The following is a 19,313-nucleotide window of genomic DNA, read 5'->3' as shown; positions in this document are numbered from 1 at the left end:
AGTCAAGGGGAAAAAAGCAAGGTCCAGCTCCTGTGGCAGCTTAAGGTTGCTTTTGGTATATGGCATTGAATTCACCTGTGTTTTTACAATATAGCTATGATGTCTTGTCCTAACTGGCACTTCTCAGTATTGTTGAAGTATTAATACAAAATTACAGGGGTAATAATCAAGCACAACTCTTGTATTGCCTTTTTGTTACAGAACAAACCTGGCCAAATACACAGGAGACCCTCCTGACTACGTGGAAAATAGTGGCATTTACTGCTACCAGCGTTTTATTAGTACTGCTACTGGTTATTTTAGCCAGGATGTTCCAGACCAAATTTAAGACACATTTCCTTCCAAGGTTTGTACTGATTTCTGTTTTTTTGAAGATTGAGAGCCTTGATTCAGTTTTCACATTCAGCACTCCTTGTTGAGGAGATGGAGTGGCTCACCAGCCTTGCAGATACCTTCTTGTTCTGTTCTGAGCGGAAGTCTCTGAACCAGCAGTGTGGAAGGGTATCCCTAAAACCTCACAGTAGTCCTTTCTGCAACTAAGATAAAAGGCAAAGTTTGCCAGATTCGCTCTGGGAGTAATTACAGCTCTGCTACTGAGAACTGGTGCTTTTGCATGTAAAAATAGCTGACAATATTTTTAAATACTCATTTTCAGGTGCTGGGGGAATTAATTTTTTAACTACTATAGACTTAGTAATGTAAGTTTTAAGAATGAATTTCTTTTTTCTCTATGGACAAATTTGTATTAAAAGTTTGCTTTCCCTTCATGACTATTATTTTAATCATGATTCATAAACATCTCCTACATCTTCCTTTATTTCCATAAAATACTGTGCAGCTATGAGCATTTGTCATTGATTCTCACAGCACTTCTTGTGAGACAGGTAGGTGGGTGTTATTATTATCAGCTTACAACTGGAAAACCAAAGGCAGCAATGCTGAATTTTAGGTAAAGCTAGTACTGTATTGGGGTTTAGACTTGTTTCTAGTCTTCACTCTGCTCACTTTGCTATGGACCTTGACTGTGTGACTTCTTTCCTGCACTTGCTTTTTTTTCATGTCTTTATTCTACCACATGCAGAGGAAAGAGGTGAAAAAGCTGTATGTCAGCAAATATGTCCCCATGCCCAAGGACTTGGTGATCTTAATGTTAAATAATTATGTTCACATAAAAGTATGCATATTACATAATTAATGTGTAAATTTATATACATGTGCATATATAAAGTATACGGGGAGTAGTATACATATACATATACATAACTAGGAAGATCTTTGGGGTAATGGGTTGCACTGTGGATAGCTTTATAACCCATACTTGTCTAGCTTCTTGAAATGGCTTTCTGTCCTCTCCTTTTCAGACATTTTTATATCCTACAGGTACCTGGGACCAATTCCCTCCCACTAGGGCTATACTGTGATTTAACTGGCTACTAAACTGATACTTTAGGGTTTAGCAGACTTTCCCAATTAATAGAAATGTTCTGCTTAATAAAGAAACCAGCTTAGTACTGGTTAAGGAAACCATCCTTTGAAAGGAAGACCTGAAGAAGGTCACAAATCTAGTAGTAGTCATCTCAGTAGCTGTTCACATGGGCTGTAAATGCTTTTGTGTGCTAGCACACAGCTTTCCAGGGATTCAGACACTTTCGGCTGGTGAACTACATCTGTGATCTTACATCCATGATACCTACTGTGCACAGCACAGCAAATTGTGCTCCTTATCTCTTCCAAGCACCTGTTTTCCTTCCCTTCTTGAAATTGTTTTTCACGTTACTGGTTTAATTTTTCCGATTGTAACAGATTCCATTTGACTGTCAACCTGAACAGAGTTTTGCAAATCCATGAGACAAACATTTCTGTGAATGTTAATGACCCTGTAGCTTCATTTTGCATGACTAGGAAGTGCTGTGTTTACTTAAGTTCAGTGTTTGCTCCGAGGTGCGTCTGACATGCTCCTGCTCTCTGTGATAACTCGTCTGTGTTTGGCGTAGAGGCAACCAGGAGGGCTCCATGGGTGACCCCGACTTTGTGGTGGTGGATGGCGTTCCTGTCATGCTGCCTTCCTACGATGAAGCTGTAAGCAGCGGCTTGAATGCTCTGGCACCCGGATACACAGACCAGGGGCATATTTTGCAGACAGAAGATCAGAATCCTCCTGCTTACCCTGGCCCCAGGATTACAGACACACTGCCTAGCGAATTTGAGTCCTGTGACAGTAGGTCAGGCTCCTCTGAACAGCTCCAAAGTTTGCACCCGTCCCCAGCGTGCCAAGCGGCAGCGCTTCCTGGAGCAGATCGAACTGACGTACCCCGTAGCACTGCTGGGGAGGCAGCGTCCACGAGTCCGCGGATCGATATTGCAGATGGTGAGTCTTGCATAGGTGCAATAGGTGAGTCTGTGAACAGGAGCCATCACTTGTTTGTACTGTCCAAGCAGTAATGAACCCACCTGACTTGCTCGTACTTTCGCCATGGTTTTATCTGCATCTTAATTTGGACATTTTTTGAACCATACTACTCCATGGTCATAGAGCTTCATGTCTGCAGTATGTCCTTGCTAGCTGTGGTGCAAGGGGTTTGAATCCCAGGCCAGAAGGTTTGTGTCCACACCCCATAACAGCAGTCTCACCAACAGAGGTGTCAGCAAGCACCTGTGTACAGCCGCGAAGCCAACCATCATCTTGCCTGTGTTGGTGTGTTCATCTGCTCCTCAACTCCCACACTCACAACTCCCTCACATGCCATGGCTTTCACAGCAAAGAACAGGATTTTCTCCTTAAAATGGAAAGCAAATCATGTTTTCATACTCAGACAAAATTAGCAGCCTTTGTTAACAAACCCATCATGGCTGTGCATACAGTAAATGGTTCAGTCTGAGGCACGTACGAATCAAGCCATGAACACAAGAGTCACAGGATCAAGGGAATGTACTCACAGGACCACGTGTGAGAATGGAGATTGCCATATATTATCATCTACATTTAAATCGAACATGAGCATGCATTGATATAATTTCATTGAGTTCTAATGGAGCTATATGGTGTGTTAAGGAAGCTAGATAGTTTTCCTCAGAGATATTGAGAAGGAGTGGCTCTGATCCTGCTCTCCACAGTCCCTGAGAGTAACTAGGCAAAGAGCTGAAGCCCAGCATCCTAAATTGAGTGTGAGTGAAGGTCTGGATGGAGGAAGTCTTCCTGCTTTCATAGGGTTGGGGCTAACTGTGGCATCACAACAGGAAGAGGACAGCTAGGAGGAGGGAGGAATTATGCCAGTGAAAGTCCCTGACTACACTGAATGCTGTTTCAGTGATTAATGTAGTAGAAAGGACGTTTGCATTTGGGGTTTTGTGGGCCTAACTTGTTTTAGAAAATCTGGGTAGTTTTAGTAAGTTAATTTTCATATAGGTGTTAGAACTTAAGTGGGTCTAGAATTGGCGATACTGTATGTCTTATTCAGATTTTTGCAATGTCCATTTCTGTTTTTATAGAATTGCTAATACTAATACTCTGCACAAGCATAAAGGGAAGTTACAGTCAGCAATCAATGTTATTCTTTTTTTCCCTAGAGATTCCTTTGATGGAAGAAGACCCTTAGCCTGCACAGAGATGTGTCTTCGTCAGATTGCACTGTTGGGTGACATGAATCATGAGGATTTAGAGATAGAAAAGACTATCTGTGGATTTGGGGAGGGTATTTTCCTACTTATCAATCTTCCACGCGATGATGTCACCAGATTGGGTGTACATCTTAATCCTCAGCAGGGATAACAGCATCAGCATTTGGAACAGCAGTAGTTTTATGAATGAATCCTGGGGATTTGATGAGAGCAGATGTAGAAAAAGAACTGTGGCTTTTTAGAAATGAAATGTATATCTGCATCGCAGAAAGTCATATGGTTCTGTAAGAAATGCTATTGGATTTTGATACTAACTGCCTCAAAAGCATGTCCAAGTATGTAAATTTGCTTATAAAGAAAGACTGCTTTAAATGATCTACAAACCTCTAGTTTATGAAGAATCCTTACAAGTTTAAAAAAATACTAGTACTGAAACATGAAAAAGAGGAAAGGTCCTCTTTGGCTTTCCTATGGTAACCAGGAAGCATTTGATTTAGTTGTCGGTGATTTTGTTTCAGACCATGTCTGCAGAAAATATAAAAGAAATGATGGGATTCGTATATACTTTGATGTATGATAGCAAATATATATAAATATATATATATTTAAAAACTCTTAAAGAGAAAGAAAAGGAAAGACTCCCAGGTCACCTAATGATCTGGAGATTTTTTTAAAGGTAAGGCAGAATTTATATCATATACAGTATTCAAGGTAAAGTATCAATATTTGTATTTATGCAAGACTTCTGTGACTACATTGCATTTGATAAATCCTGCTACAATATGAGAGATCTAGAGAATGTTAAAATTATGAAAAATGTGCTTAAGAAATGTTGAACTGCCCTGCTTCAACCTTTCTTAAGCTCTTACAAACGTATATATACTAGAGTAATCTACAGTCATAGCCCAGAGCACTGCCTTGTCCCTGTACGTTGTGGTAGTATTCTGAGCCATTATTGTAGAATACTTTTTAAAAAATAATAAAGTCCAGTTTCAGTTCTTTTGACTTATACAACTGTGTGTAGTTGGCCTTTTCTTTTCCCTTCCTCGCTTCTTTCACCAGCTCCCACCTGAAAGCTGAGATGTCAGCAGAACACCTGCTTCATGGCATTTTCAGCTTTATATTTATCCAGCTACAAATGGAGAGAGTGGTTTTGGTTAAGCAGAGTACATGAAATGGATACAGCAGTGGTGCAGCTTCTGTATATGCTACATGGCTTCTGTACAGGCTCTTCTCTCCTCTGCATGCTACGCCAGAGCATTGTGCTAAAGCCAGTATGAACAGTTTGCCTTTGCAGTGTTACAGGTTGTTCGTTATTTGTCAAGAAAATTCCTGGCTGTTTCATATACTTATTGAAAGCCAAGCAGATTTTTCTCGTCTTATTTTTGGTACTGTGCAAATGAAACATATGTTAAACTGGCAGTGTTTGAAGGAAGAACTCGCCGTATGTTAATGACAGAGATTGCCATCATGTGGGTTAATCTAAGCCAAAGGAAAAAATGAGACTGAGTTCTGATTTAATGTACAAAGTAAACCCATAGTATCTCTATTGCACTAAATAGAGGATCACTACAAGTTGCTCTGTCATTTTTTCCTGATTGTTTAATTTTTTCTATTGTGGTGGCACCTAGTGGCCCCACTTAATGAGTCAGGCTAGTAGAATGATGGATGTGCTGCAACCATTCCAGAAAGTGTTTATTAGCATCCTGTCAGCAACTGTACATGACAGCAAGAAGCAAATGGAGACAAAAAATCTGTGTAATGGAGAGACAATTATTACAGTAATCTCAATTATTCTACAGTGTCATTGATGAGAACATAGTGATTGGTCTTGAAAGATAAGACATATTCCACATTATTCTCCATTCTTGCTTACGTGAGATTTGCATTTCTTTCTACTGAAATTGTCTCAATTGCAGTCATATCTCCAGGTTTATCCCAGAGCTGTATTTATCAGGTATGAGTACTTTCTTTGCTCCCCCTTCCTTTTCAGGTCCCACACATTCCAGAGGTGTTTGCACTACCAACTGAAGTTCAGGATTGTCACCTCAGCAAACAAGACAAGAGTGCTGTAATATCAACCTTGAATTGAAGCACGTCTCAAGTCTACAGTCAGTTAAGTGATTTTTGTTTCATAATGCCATTGAAAAGTATTGGATTTACTTTAGATGCCCTATAAAATATTATGAAATCTGTCTTTGCTGGTCTTTTAACGGCTTGTGAGATTTCATTCCTTATTAAATTTCTGGACTTCCATTTATTAATTTCTGTTATGAAAGCTTCTGATTAATATTTGGAGCTCCACGGTTTTACAGATTTACACTGCTGTATAAATTGTATTGCAGTCATTTTGTTAAGGAAGCCAGGCAGGGTAACTTAAGAAATGTAAATTTATGGCTTATTAGACCATTTTTATTTTTAAAAGTGCAGAACTGCAAATACACTAGAAAATGCTGATGTATTAATATTGCTTGATAGTGCTTTGATAGCACCATACTAAATATCACTTGCAAAGAGAGGTTTTTACCATTTTTTGCTCATGATATATAAGACTTCCTGAAAGGGTGTTTTGGGGGCATTACTTGTGTGGCTGAGTTTGGGGGTTTTGCATGCTTGAATATTTGGGGGGAAAGAGAGGAATGTTTCTGCTGCTTTTTTTTTCCACATGGGTCTTGAATTCTCATGAGAGGTATGTCTGCCCCTGGATCCACACCCATGCCCTGACCCCCAAGCTGATGCCCTGGACTCAGGGCTGCCCCCAGGTGCCCCCCAGCCTGCCCAGCATCCTGGTCACCCTATCAGCCTGGAGAACCCTGCAGCTCCCTGGCCTTAAGACCTCAGGTCAACCTCGAGCACTCCCTGAGTCAGTCCCACATCCAAACCTTCAGGAGGGTGGATGCTCTTAGGGCCCCAAGAGACTAGAGAGCTGGTAAGATCATGACAGTATGCTTGCTGTGAAAATGAAACCAGATGAGAGTATGAGCACGCCTTATGCTGATCATAAGCTGTTTTCACTTAAGCTAACTAGGTGTGAATAAAACCTAACCCAGGAAAACCCTTGTTGCTGAGGAGAGAAGCAGCATGTTAGTGAAGATGGACAACCCATGTGCCCTCAGCAGAGGGAGGAAAGGGTACGTACTGTGAACTCCAGGAAAGAAAAACAAGAACTGGCTTCACCCTGCCAATATTTCTAAAAATGAAAAAGGAGAAATGAGCAATGTGTCAGCCTTCAACACTGACGTATGAACAAGGGCTTGACCTGCAGAGTGCTGGGGGAAGGGTGGGGATCCAAGGTCTCGCAGCAGCTATGCATGGAGTGAATCACAATCTAAGCGTGAGTCAACAGGACCTGGCTGTTGTGAAAATGTTAAAAGTCAATATGAGGATGTTTACGCAGAACTGTAACTTATAAAATGCATGAAGCAATCCTTCAGCTCCACTACTGCTACAGCAGTATCTTAAATGCTGAACAAATTTTTTCCTCTTCGAGGGCAATGTGCAGTAGCTGGAGGGCAGCCAAGCAGAGACAATCAAGAACTATTAGAAGTTTGGAAGAGCCTGTCCTCACAGGTCACGTTAGTGATTATGTAGTGTTTGGTGTGGACAACAGAAGACCAAAGAAGACACAAAAACTTGGTTTTCTCTAAGAAGTATATTTTGTGAAGAAGGAGGAATTTATCCATTTAAGTAGGACAAGAATAATAGGCTTAATTGCAGTTTGAGGGAATTAGGTTAGATACTAGGAAAAACCTTCTATCCACAGGGACAGTTACAAGCAGGGAGAGACGGTCTGAGGAAGCTGTCAAAAACCTCTGTTACAAGAGATTTTTAAAAACTGTTTTAAATAAATAGGGGTCAGGAAAACACTGGGGCAGAATGCACTATGGAAGCTTTGGGGCCCCTTCTGATTCTTTCTCTGTGTGATTCCCAGCTTGAGAACTAAACTTGGCTGATGCATGGATTTCCCCATATAGACTAAATCCAAACTGATGGTACTGGGCGAACTGGTCAGCAGTCATCAGAATCACAGCCAGTAATATTATCTATTCCACCAACAGAAGCTTTTCATGTAGCATAGGCTGAACTCCAGTAAAACCCTGCAAATTAAACCCTGTTGCATTAAAGTGACATTGATTTCAGAATTTTGTTCTGTGACAAATCCAAATTTGGGATTTTCTGGTCTTCATGTCTATCTTAGGCAGTTAAATGAATGAAGGCCTTCTCATACTCCCTGTGCATGAAGTGAAGTAAATCCTCTCTCAGCAGCTATCTGAAGACACCTATTGAGTTCAAGGAAAAACAGCAGCTTAGGCACTGGAGTGCAGAGACCATTGTCATGTTTATGCAAAACTTGCTTCCCATGCCCCAAAAGCTGTTTGTTCTTCTCTGTGCTGTGCGCAGTTGATAGCACAGCTTACCACATCAAGTGTCAGAGGAGGAATAGCACAGATGGGAGAAGCACATCTCAAGCTCCTGTTCTTGGTCTCCTGTGGATTCCCAGAGAGGACTCAGGGGCAGGAAGAACTAGAAAGCAAGTAAACATCTCCCCCAAACCCAGGAGCATCTCCCATTGTCAGGGGCATGTGCAGTCCCTTTGACATGGTTCCCAAAAGAATTGCACTTGGAGGGGAGGCTCTATGGCAGAGGGGAGATAGGCCCTGGTTTGCCTATTGCTCTCCCAGGCCAGGGTGTGCAGCCAGAATAGACAGACAATTCCTTCTCCCCCAGAATAATGTACATAACTTCCTTCATGCATTAGAGATTTATTTTGTCATTACCATTATGTAGTAGCATACAGCCCATTCTTCCAGCCCTACCTTCTCCAGGACAGTAAAATATGTTATTTAACAATAACAGAAAGGGTGTTATCTTGAGATTAAATTATTTGTTGTCCAGGTGTCAGAGCAGACTTTTAACAACTCATATAAACCCCATACAGAAATTGTACACATAAGGCTGACTGGGATTATTGAAGCAGCTTTCCTCAGCAAGGCAAAGGGACTGTCCTGCAGGGCAGGGGGAGCTGCCACATGGAGACATTTTGTAACCCAGGAAAACTGGATTCACCTGATAAAATATATTAAAAAGAAACTTGGAGAAGAAAGAAAAGACACTTAAATTTTAATAATGTCCAGGGGACATGGTAAGTTCCCCATGTTCTCCAGTAAGAACGGAGGGAGCTGTTTTCCATTTTATTGTGTTTGCCTTCTGTTTCCCCTCTGCCTATCCTTCTACTCTCTTTCTCTTTTTTTTTTCTGTAACTAATACTGTTGTTCCAGTTCCATCCTGCCACCTTGGTCATGCTGGGAAGCGAAACAAGTTGCTTAATTGCAGTGCAGTACCCAGCAGGACACCTCCCCTCCCTCATAAAAGGTTGCTCTTATTTGCCTTCCTCATTTACATTCTCAGCAGAGAGGACAAGAAGGGACATGGAGCTCTTCATTCTGCTGACAAATGGTCCATGAAAATGTTTAGAGAGGGACACTGAGGGGATCCCACACTGCTACATGCATGATGTATTGGTCTCAAGCCTGTCAGCTCATGATCTTTCATTGGCCCAGAATTCACAGGTGCACATGGATGCTCCTATACAAACGCAGTAGTCAAGATTTTTAAGAATTAGACAATATTTTAGGGTGTTTCAAGGTAAGACATTTTAAAGAGACCCTCCTTTCTGAACTGGTGAGCTCACAGCTTAAGAAAATGGGCACTGATACAGTCCAGTTAGGGAGCACAGGGTGCACAGCAGGTCACTTCCTGGTGCTTTAGTATGAATTTCTTGTCCCCAGGATAACTGCTTGAACTAAACAGTTGCCAGTTGCTGAGCTGCCAGGTTCACATGTTTTATTTTTTTAACCTAATTAAACTAGATTTATTTTTAACGCTCCTTATTACCATCCGCTTCTGACTTCCATCCATCTACTGCTGAGTACATGCTGCTCTTGCCAAAGCAAGTGTCTTTCAGCAGCTCACTCAGCCCCCTGGAACTTTACCACCCTGTGGGAGATCACACTTGCCACCATTGTCCCTTCTATTAATTCCATGGCAGCACATGCTGTTCGTCTGCCTTGTTCAGTGCTCTCATGTTAATAACTGTGCAACCAGTTGCTACTTCTTTCATAACCATTACCATAGCTGCCCATTGTTGATAATTCAGGTTAATTACTTACTAAAAAGTTTAGTAGAACAATTTAGCTTTGCTTAGCCTGTTCATCGATGAAGACTATAAATGTCTGCAGTCTATCACTGATACAGATGTTACTGCAGTTTGGTATAATTGGCTTTTACTGAAGTGCTGCAGCAAAAATGATGGTTAGTCCAACTGGCAAAGTCAGCTGACTGTTTGTTACACCTACTGCTTGGTTTTCCATTAGATTTTGGGCAACCCCTTGAGTGTGCAGTGTATACCCATCTACAGAAGCGCTGAAGCCCAGCACTAAAAAGGGTATCATGGCAGCTGCAAAGAGTCCAGCATTTCAATTAGGCTTACGGTGCTGGGCTGATCTATCACAAATACATTTTACTGGAGATAGGCATACCTATGACAAGACTTAGATAACGTTCTCTCTGTTTTATGGAAAAAGTAGTGGAAAAATTGCCAAGAAGCAGCATCATTAAAGGTAATGATGCCTCTCTAGTCAGTTTTCTCTGGTCTGGCAGTGTCCTGTTCCCTGAAATTTCAAATCTAGGAGCTGTTACAGTCAGAAGGCTCTGGATACATTCACTGCTCTCAGTTTCCAGTGAAATGGATGGAAACTGGGACCCCTTTCAGCAACAGGCTCTTTCTGACCATACAGTCAGGAGTCCCCATCTCCTGATTCTTAGAAGCAGAAGAAAGGCCCTATGCTCCCATACAAGGGGAAGTGTAGTTTAGCATTACACTACTTTAGAGCAAAACTGGACTCTGGAAACTCCACCCAGCTCTCTGATTTTATGTGCATGACACTATTTGCAGTGAATTGAGGCTGACTTGGTGCATTGTGGTACTTTGCATTCATTTAAGCCTTTACAACATAGGGCTGTGCAACACATCAGCAATAGCCTTTAGCTTCTCTAAGTACTGACAAGCAAATGAAAGCAAGATAGCTCCCTTCAGACACTTTTTAAATCCAGCATGGAGCTGTCTTCTTCTTTGGATGCCTAAGTATCCTAAATATGCCTAAATATCTTCGTATTAAATTGTGAGCAAGAATTATGATTAATTGCTCCCCTGACCTTCAGTTTCTTCATTGAGACTGTGTCACCGAACCATATTTTATGTCACTAGGAGACAGCAGATATAAATGAAGTATCTGCCTGCTCTAGAATATCTAACAAGGGAGGAAATTACTTCCATCCGTTAACACAACAGATTTTCTTGAGACAATTTTCTGCCTTCCAAATTCAGTTTTAAAATGTGATTTCATCCTCACAGGTCTGTCTGTTGGTTTCCAGCACAAGGGGCATTGCCTCCGTTTGTTGGCAGCACTGGCAAGAAAAGCAACCTGTCACTCTCCCTCATCTTAATGCTTTTTTTCCACTGCATAATTTTAAAACTAGAAATAATTTATAAAAAAACCCAAAAAACAACCCCACACAAGATAAATTCAGATTTTGGATTTCTTCAGAAGAAAGGGCAGTGGGTATTCTTTTCCAATAAATTAAATTATAATTTAATTAGCTCAAAAGAAGACTGAACCCCATGCACTTTACTTCTGTGGTCCAAGACTGAGCATGCAGTAAGTAGGAAGGAGACTTTTTTCCCAAATAATCGGCAAGAAGTGACAGTTGGTCTTTGGTCTGTGAGCGCACTCATGTTTGCAGCACACGACATTGGCACATCCTGTAGCCACATCTGTGGGTGACACAAGTACTGGGAGGCCAGTGCCTTTGCACGCAAGGGGAGAGAGCAGTGCTCTGCCCCCCCCACCATCTTGTGCCACCCGTGCTGCTACTCCTGCGTGCTCAGGTACGCTGGGCACTGCAGCCCCGCTGAACCTGGTGTATTTACAGTCTGTGGCAGAATGGGCCTCCTGCTGTGGCAGTGCTTTGTAATTTCTTTTCTTTTGTTTGTCCTCTTTGTAATTTCTTTTCCTTGGTCTGTCCTTGCATCAGCAGCATTCAACACTATCAGATCTTTGTATCAGCATGTTCTCCAGGCCCAGCTGTATGAGGTAGTAAGTATTTTCAACTCACGTCAGCTCCAAAGCGAGTGCCATTGAAAACTAAACAAATATAAAAAACGTTAAACAAAAAAATCAAGCTTAGGAATAGCCTTGTTGTCGTGTTGGCCCTGTGCATTCATTTTTCTGTTCAAATTAGTCATGCACTTTGAAGGATAGGAAGTTCACAACAGGGCAGCCAAATCTTATGTTCAGAATCAGGACCCTGGAAGGAAAAACCAGCATGTAAACCAGAAAAATATTAGCCCATGATTGCATTGAAATCTCAAAGCTTAATGCAAGATGTGTTCATAAGTGCTTTTTGCTGGAAAGAAACAGCCTCTGCCATGCAATTACATACTTAAGCTCTGTGGAAAAGATTTGTTTACTGAGTGAGAAAGGCAAACACCCCATTGCCGCTGGTCAGAAAGAGTCCTCTGTAATCATCACAGGCTGCAACACAAATACAACAGTTCGAAGACCTTTAACATTTGATTAGTATTTTTCTCTTTTATAGAGTGAAGAGCATTTGGACCTTAAAAGGAAAATGAGCTAAGGCTTTAATTAGTGGGGCCACAGAGAAAGAAATGAAGAATGACTGTGGAGAGCTCTAAGTATATGCTGAAAGCTTACAGGGAAACTGTTGCCAAGCAGATTGTGATAGATTTTAAATTCCAAATGTAGATGGACTCACATGTGCAGACACCAAACACAACTGTTTCTGTGTAATTCTAAGAAGGTAGGAAATGCAAAAAAATTCAAAAGCACAGATTTGTGATAACTGGGAAATGCTTTACCTGCTTTACCCCTTGGCATGGTCCCAGAGAAATGATTCTGCTCTCTTAAAAACAACAGCTGTTCATTGCTGAAGGCTGTTTCTGGATTTGCACCATATACCTAGTGCAAAAGAGATGCAAGTTTATGCTGTTGTAGCCCATATTTACTGGGCCTTGACCCATACAGCTCCGTCAATACAAATACTGGTGCGCTGGCCAGGAAAACCAGTAGCAAAGGTGACTAGACACAAAATTCTCTCAAATGTACTAAGTAAACAAAAAGTATCAGCAATATGTGGGGTTACTGAAAATGGCAAGCGTGCTATTTTCAGGCAAACATGATTTGTGAGGTGATAGTAGCTTCACCAGCAGTGAATCACAGAAGCTTAGCCTCTCTAGCATCTCCCTTTTCCTTAGACAGCACTTTCCATGGCAGGAACAGGTGTAGGTAAGAGCAGTGTTTTAGGGCTTGTGCTGATAGCACAAAATGAGCAGAAACTGCTGTCAAGTCAAAACAGGTAGAAGAAATACAGGAAGAGACCATGGAAAAGTGAAGCACATTTCATGTTGGAAAGGTTGGACTCGGGTGTGGATGAAGCTAGAAGCAATGTGACATCCCGCTCCAAGCACTTTCTCCAGTTACTCCTGGCTGGCAGCGGCTGGCAGCTGCTGGCAGTGTAAAACAGGAGTGCAAGCAGCACTGGTTGGAGCTTGGCTAAACCAGGCACTGGAATGAGATCTAGCACAACTGCTGTATTTTTCTGCCTTGGCAGGTGAGACCCCAGTCGATGTGATTACCTGCTGTGGGCAGGAGGCCGAGTGGCTGGCCACCTCTCCAGAGAGGGTGGGGGTGGCAGGATGCTGCTGGGTGGTCAGGTCCTGCTGCCACCACTTCTTGGGGGCCTCTCCTGCTCTGGGCATGGGTGCCAGAGGCCACCGGAGCAGCAGAGGGGCTACCAGCCAGCCTGGGAATGTGTGTAGCCACCCAGCAGTCCTTCCTCTTGAATCTGGGTAGAAGATCACTTTCTCCTGATGCTTGGTAAAAATGGGATCTAGTAGCGACACTCCACATTCTTATTCTGATGCCTGCAGGTGTCTTTCCATGTGAAAAAAAAAAATGTTAAGGACTTTTTCTTTAGGATATTATGTGCTTTGCTAATAAACCTCTTTGGAGATTCTTAAAAGAAAAATATTCCGGGACGCGCAAGCAGTGGTGTGCTGTTTTTACGCTCCCCTCACCTTTAGTGTTTTTGAGTGGCACAACATGACATGTTGTAATTCATCTGTCATTTTCACATTTGGGGAAGTGGTCAGAATGGAGCAATCCAACCATCCCAGCTGAATACACTGTTGTTAACTGACAGATGTCTTGAGTGCAACAGGAGAGTCATGAGGCTGTTGTGGAGGTGGTGCCTTTTAAATCCCGGTTGCGTGCAGAACCTTGGCATTTTGTCACCATGTACAATTTTCAATTTCACAGCACATTTCTTTTGGTGTTAGAAGAGGATTTTGTTTTCCCTTCATCCTCCCTTTTTGTTAACACTGCAGGAATAATTTCTCGGGGCTCTCTCCTGTCTTTCCTGATACTGCGAGCGCTGTGGGATTCCTGGGGAGTTTCTGTGGGCATAGACCTGGCTTGCACGAGTGCATGCATATGTACACTCACATACAAATGCCAGACAATTCAATAACATGAAAGCTGTCACAGGCCATTTTACTACAGTCCCAACGTTTGAAAGGTATTTAGGTTAGTATAAAACCAGGTTTCAGCTCCGGTCAGCTTTTCTTTGCAGAATACAGGGAACAGCTGCCTGGCCAGCGGGCGCTGCCTGAACAAAGGTCTCCTTCTACTCCAAGTGGCCTCAGGGGGAAGCTGCTGCTGTGTCTGGCCGGCCTGGCAGCAGGGCCTGAAATAGGGATTTGCCCTGTACAGCTGTGGAGGTCAGACAATCCAGGGCTGTATTTTATATAATGTATTTTAAGTGTGGGAGTACATTTTTCTCCTACAATATACTCAGGCCTTGGAGAGAAGCAAAGTGGGCTGAATCAGTTCCTCAGACACTACCCTTTTGTATATTTTTACCTTATTTTTAAGAATCCAAAGCACGGTAGGAACAGCTCTGAGCTTTTTTGCCAAGATCTGACCATGCTGATTTCAACAGATGAAACTTTGGTTTCAGCATGTGTTAAAATGAAAATACCAGCATTTTCAAGCTAAAATGTATTATGTTGAATTACTCATATGTTGTGGACTGATAAAGCACTTTCATCAATTGATCAAACTTTGCTCAGTTAGACTTTCCTGATCTTTCTTTTCTCTTTGCTCAAATTAACACAGTCGTATGTATAACTGAACTCAGTGGTAGCCAAGACTATAAAGGCACATAAAAGCCTGTCCAAACTCTTCAATCTCACTAAGAATGAAGCTCACAAAAGCACATTCAGACCAAAATCGATGCTACCTAAACCAGGAAAAAATTCACTTGCAGAGGCTCATTTTTGGATCCTTCTATATGCATAAAGAGGGAATAATTATCTCTGTACATCTAGAAATTTATCTTTTCTTATTCTATCCATTCTGTGGACAAACTGTTGTGTTCACAGCTTTGATAGAAGCTTTCAAAAACACTTTAATAATTTCCCAAACATGCAACACAACCCGCACTGGCTTTGTTTTTTTTTTTTTTTTTAAGCTAGAGGTTTATTAAAAAGATCACAGATTTTCCTGTTAGTTGTGAAATCTAGGTGGGAAAAAATCAAATAAATCTTGGTATTTAATATGATAATTCTAACTGAGACTCATAAGGTAATGGAACTTAATGTCATTACCTATGCAAGATATGAAAATGCGTGTCTCCAGAAATAATGACCTTATTACAGCGTTGATGTTGTGTGGGTGGAAGCCCGCTTTAGAAGTAGCCTGTGGGAAATGATCATGTATTTCACCTGCCTATTGTACATTATAGGTGAGCCCAGAGGTACAATATGATACACATTTGGTAAGTGGCTTACATGTAAGAAATCAGTAATTTAATGAATTAATCACCAGAGCACAATTATAGACCTTAATTTAGAAGGTATTAGTCATTCACCACAGATAACCTTCAGTGGCTATTAGATTTCATAGTCTGTGTTCATTACAACTGGCAAATGTCATTTGCACAACCAGCACACACAAGGGCCTGTTCTTTGGCTGGAAGCACATTTTTTCAGTATTAAATCCACTCCATTAAATACAAGATAGAGCACCTGTTTGGGTCTTATTTCAATAAAAATTATATCCTAGTTGCATTTTAAGGGGGCTTATAAAGATTGCACATTATTCATGTATTTTGTTAGCATGTTTAACATGGAGTGGGGTACACTGGAAATATTACAAGCACATCAGTAGAAGACAGCATAGCTGGTGAAAAACCATGGCAATAAACAGCCTATTAACCTGTTGCAGTCTTTATCAAAATATGAGACAAATGACTGTTACAAAATCTGTTAAAGCATTTACTGACCTTTTATAAATGAACTTTCATATATGATATTTTCTTGAAATTAGTAATATGCCTAAAATTAGGTATCTCAGTGCTTAATTTCGAGAAGCTGCATAAATCTAGGACACAGTAAAATTCTCTAAGTAATTGCTTCTAATTTTTGGTGTTTTCATGTGCATAGTGGAGAGGACATCTTTTCTTTTTTCCCTTTTTCCTAATCCCTTATGGTGCCTGCTAGGTGTCTAGCTCACTGTGTGTATGTGACCTGCATAAGACAATGGAGGAGCAAGAAACATGTCTCTGCTTAACACAGACACCTTGGCAGAAAGACAACTTTTGTTGTAATTTCTTGCAAGTGACAGAACATGAGATGGTTGTGTAGGTGTGCCTTTTGTCATCAAAATATAACATGCTTATCTGGATCTGCATCATTTGGAATTACATTACTTCCTCTGTGTACGAAGGCACTGAAAGTTTTCAGCAGGGTGCTACAGAAAATACGGCTGCATTAACAGACAGCTTAGCTGTTTCTTTTCTGAGTTACACAACCAGAGTCCTGTGATTTATACATATTAAACTTGGAGGGTTTTAATAACTGGATCAAAAGGAATTAATTCAGAAGCAAGTCTGCAGTCGTAATAATACTGTGTGAGCATTGTTAGGTGATAAACCAAAGTCAATGCACCAAACTAAAAGAAGAGCCAGGTTGGATTTTCAACCATAACTTGGCAACAGCTTTTGAAAAAAACACTTCCATAAATTTGTGACCACTTGTTAGCAGCGGCTGACTGTGCAAGAAGCAGCAGTGAATACCTTGCTGCCATGCTGAAATATACATTATGTATTAAACAAAAAGATCCTCAAAAAGTATAGCCATGAAAGTTTAGCAGTCCTGCTTACCTGCTGCTTCAGACACTTCAAAAGGTTTTATTCACAATCTGAAACTGGCTTAGCTGGCACCTAAACTGTCACTAGATTCTAGGCCTTGCTTCAGTAACTTCAGTATAAAGTATCTCAGTCTTTTATGTATGTTGGCAAACAGGGCCAAGCTGACTGGATCCACAAAAACCTAGTGTTTCCCACCTGCATTAACAAGTTATACAACAGGATTATAAGTGAAGTATCCACATTAGACACAAGTTGAAACAAGTGTAAACTGTGGGCAAACATGTATAAATCCTGATGCTGGTTTTTACTGTCACCACCTGGAAAGAGGTGCTGTGGTGATAGGCTCAGTAGAAATAAGACTTACTACAGACTTACTGTCTTTTCCTATTAATTATAGCTGAGAGTAATCCCAAAAATATTCAGAACTCCAGGTATCCGGTTCCATCTATTCAATTAGAAGTAAGAGAAGCAGGACCAAACAGAAAATAAGTATCATATATTTGAGCATAAGTATCACAATCACCTCTTACACTGTAAATTCGCACAAAAACACTGGGTGCTTCCAGATACTTAACATTCCATGTGACCTGACAGAAATCTGTGGGACTTTTCCTAAACTGGTTTATTTGACTTTGTCCAATTCCCTGTGTTTAGTTTAAACACAATATTCCAAATTTAGCAAAATTACATCTCTCCTGACACAAAGGACCTGTTTTCAGTGGCCTTAGAACTATTGTTTCAGTGCCTGAACATGTTGTAATCTTTCACCTGATTTAACATAAGCAGAATATATCACAGGCAACCAGAGAGGTGCATCAGTATCTTTAAAATACATATATATATATATATATATGCAATCACTTATAAATACTTAATACAGGAGTGATGTAAGCATCAGTAATTAAAGTAATTAAACACAGATTAGCATGAAGATAGGCACTTCAGTGTCATCACTGGCCCAGTTAATTCCATACAAAGCAGGACAGGTTAAGCAGGGGAGTGAGAATTTCCTATCTAGATAACCCCATGGTATGGTGGGACATCAGCATATATCAGGGACAGAAGCAGAGTTTAGACCCTATTTAGAAGAAGAGAGGCTCTGGAATGAGCAATTTTGCCATTGAGTGGAGAGATAGGTGAAGGGTCTACAACTTGCTGGGAGTTGTGAGCAAGAGCTGCCTTAGGCATTAATTCCAAAAGAGATTGAGTTGTGCAACCCCAAAAGAGTGGAGCCTCATTTTATTTAATAGGTGAATCTTAAGACGTGACCCTCAGTTCTGCATTTCCAGCTGTCCAGAGTAGGTCATGCTTTGGTAGACGTGGTGGATATTGTAGATGCAATGCTTTAGGCACCTGTGTTTCCCATGCAGCATTACTAAATCTGCAGCTTACTGCTGCAGGTATGGCCAGGCAGCAGTGTGCTCAAGAGGTAGCTCAGAAGTGGCCACTTTGTCAAAGAGCACCAATTTCCAGAAATTGTATTTAAATGCAAAATGAAAATTTATATTACTATAATTTTTTGAAATAAAAATTACCCTGTCCTCTCTTTTACCCCCCCTTTTCATTCCTGGATTCCTCTTTAAGAATTGCATTAACAGGCAAGTAAATCACTTCAGATGATCTATCATCCTGTCTTAATTTCTTTAGTAAGCCTAACTGTTCTACTCAGTATAAGGTAATGCAGAAAATGGCACATAATGACCATTGGAGATGGGATAAGAATGTGAGTAGAGGATCAGCTGCTTACAGGTAGCCCGGGTCAGACGAAGGGCCGTCAGAGGGCCACCCATGCTGGAGGTAAGAGGCAGAGATCCTGTGAGCCAGCTCTTTCCAACTGCGGAAGATCAGAAGAAACAGCTTAAGCACCAAGCAGCCTGCAAACACTGATTTTGACATTGCTTAGACTGCGATGAGTCGGTGTGATCATCTCCTACGGACTAAAATGCTTACAGTGAGCAAAGGCCAGCTCCTGCACCCCAGCTGCACCCCTCAGCCTGGCTTCCCCTGGCCTGGCCCCTTCTCAGTGGCCAGCGGCTGGCCTTAGAAAGCCAGGGAGGATTTCTATCCTGCTGGGGAATCCACCTGTCGGCGTTTCTTCACGGCTGTCTATGCCTTTCTTCTTTTAGGTTTCTTTTTTCCATCCCACAGCCACATAACCACCGTTCTCCGCTCTTCACCCCCGCCTCGCCCCGCCTCTGTGTGGCGCTGGCCGATACCGACCACGGCGCTGCCTGAGGAAGTGGCTCAGGTAGGGTTCGTGGTTTCGAGGCCGGCGCTTTCAGCGGGGACGCGGCGGCTGCCCGGGCCGGCGGGCACTTGGAGTTTTTGAGCTCGCGTTCTCCCTTCAGCGGCCGGCGGGTGTGTAGGGGGTGCCCCCGCCCCGCGGCCGGCCCGCCGCCGCCCGG

The 19,313-nt window shown here is 41.8% G+C and overlaps 2 protein-coding genes across 5 annotated transcripts in view; both read left to right on the top strand.

The window, feature by feature from the left end:
• SUSD4 (sushi domain containing 4) overlaps positions 1 to 4,623 on the top strand; it is a 45,029-nt gene extending 40,406 nt beyond the window's left edge. Inside the window, exons 7-9 of the mRNA XM_026844642.1 lie at positions 202 to 346; positions 1,995 to 2,368; positions 3,568 to 4,623. Coding sequence (XP_026700443.1) covers positions 202 to 346; positions 1,995 to 2,368; positions 3,568 to 3,596 — 548 coding nt within the window. The 3' untranslated portion in view covers positions 3,597 to 4,623. The remainder of the gene's footprint in view (positions 1 to 201; positions 347 to 1,994; positions 2,369 to 3,567) is intronic.
• Positions 4,624 to 5,361: 738 nt separating this feature from the next.
• TLR5 (toll like receptor 5) overlaps positions 5,362 to 19,313 on the top strand; it is a 28,042-nt gene continuing 14,090 nt past the window's right edge. The window contains exons 1-2 of one of the 4 annotated variants that reach the window (XM_026844158.1): positions 5,362 to 6,547; positions 12,277 to 12,373. The gene's annotated coding sequence lies outside the window, so the exon portion shown is untranslated. Of the gene's footprint in view, positions 6,548 to 8,804; positions 12,374 to 15,239; positions 15,535 to 18,953; positions 19,157 to 19,313 lie in introns of those variants that run through there. The other 3 variants (XM_026844156.1, XM_026844155.1, XM_026844161.1) reach the window with 3 other exon arrangements.

Source organism: Athene cunicularia, assembly GCF_003259725.1.
Source record: "Athene cunicularia isolate RWA chromosome 3 unlocalized genomic scaffold, athCun1 chr3_part1, whole genome shotgun sequence".
Taxonomy (NCBI): domain Eukaryota; kingdom Metazoa; phylum Chordata; class Aves; order Strigiformes; family Strigidae; genus Athene; species Athene cunicularia.
This window is presented reverse-complemented; position numbering and strand designations above follow the sequence as displayed.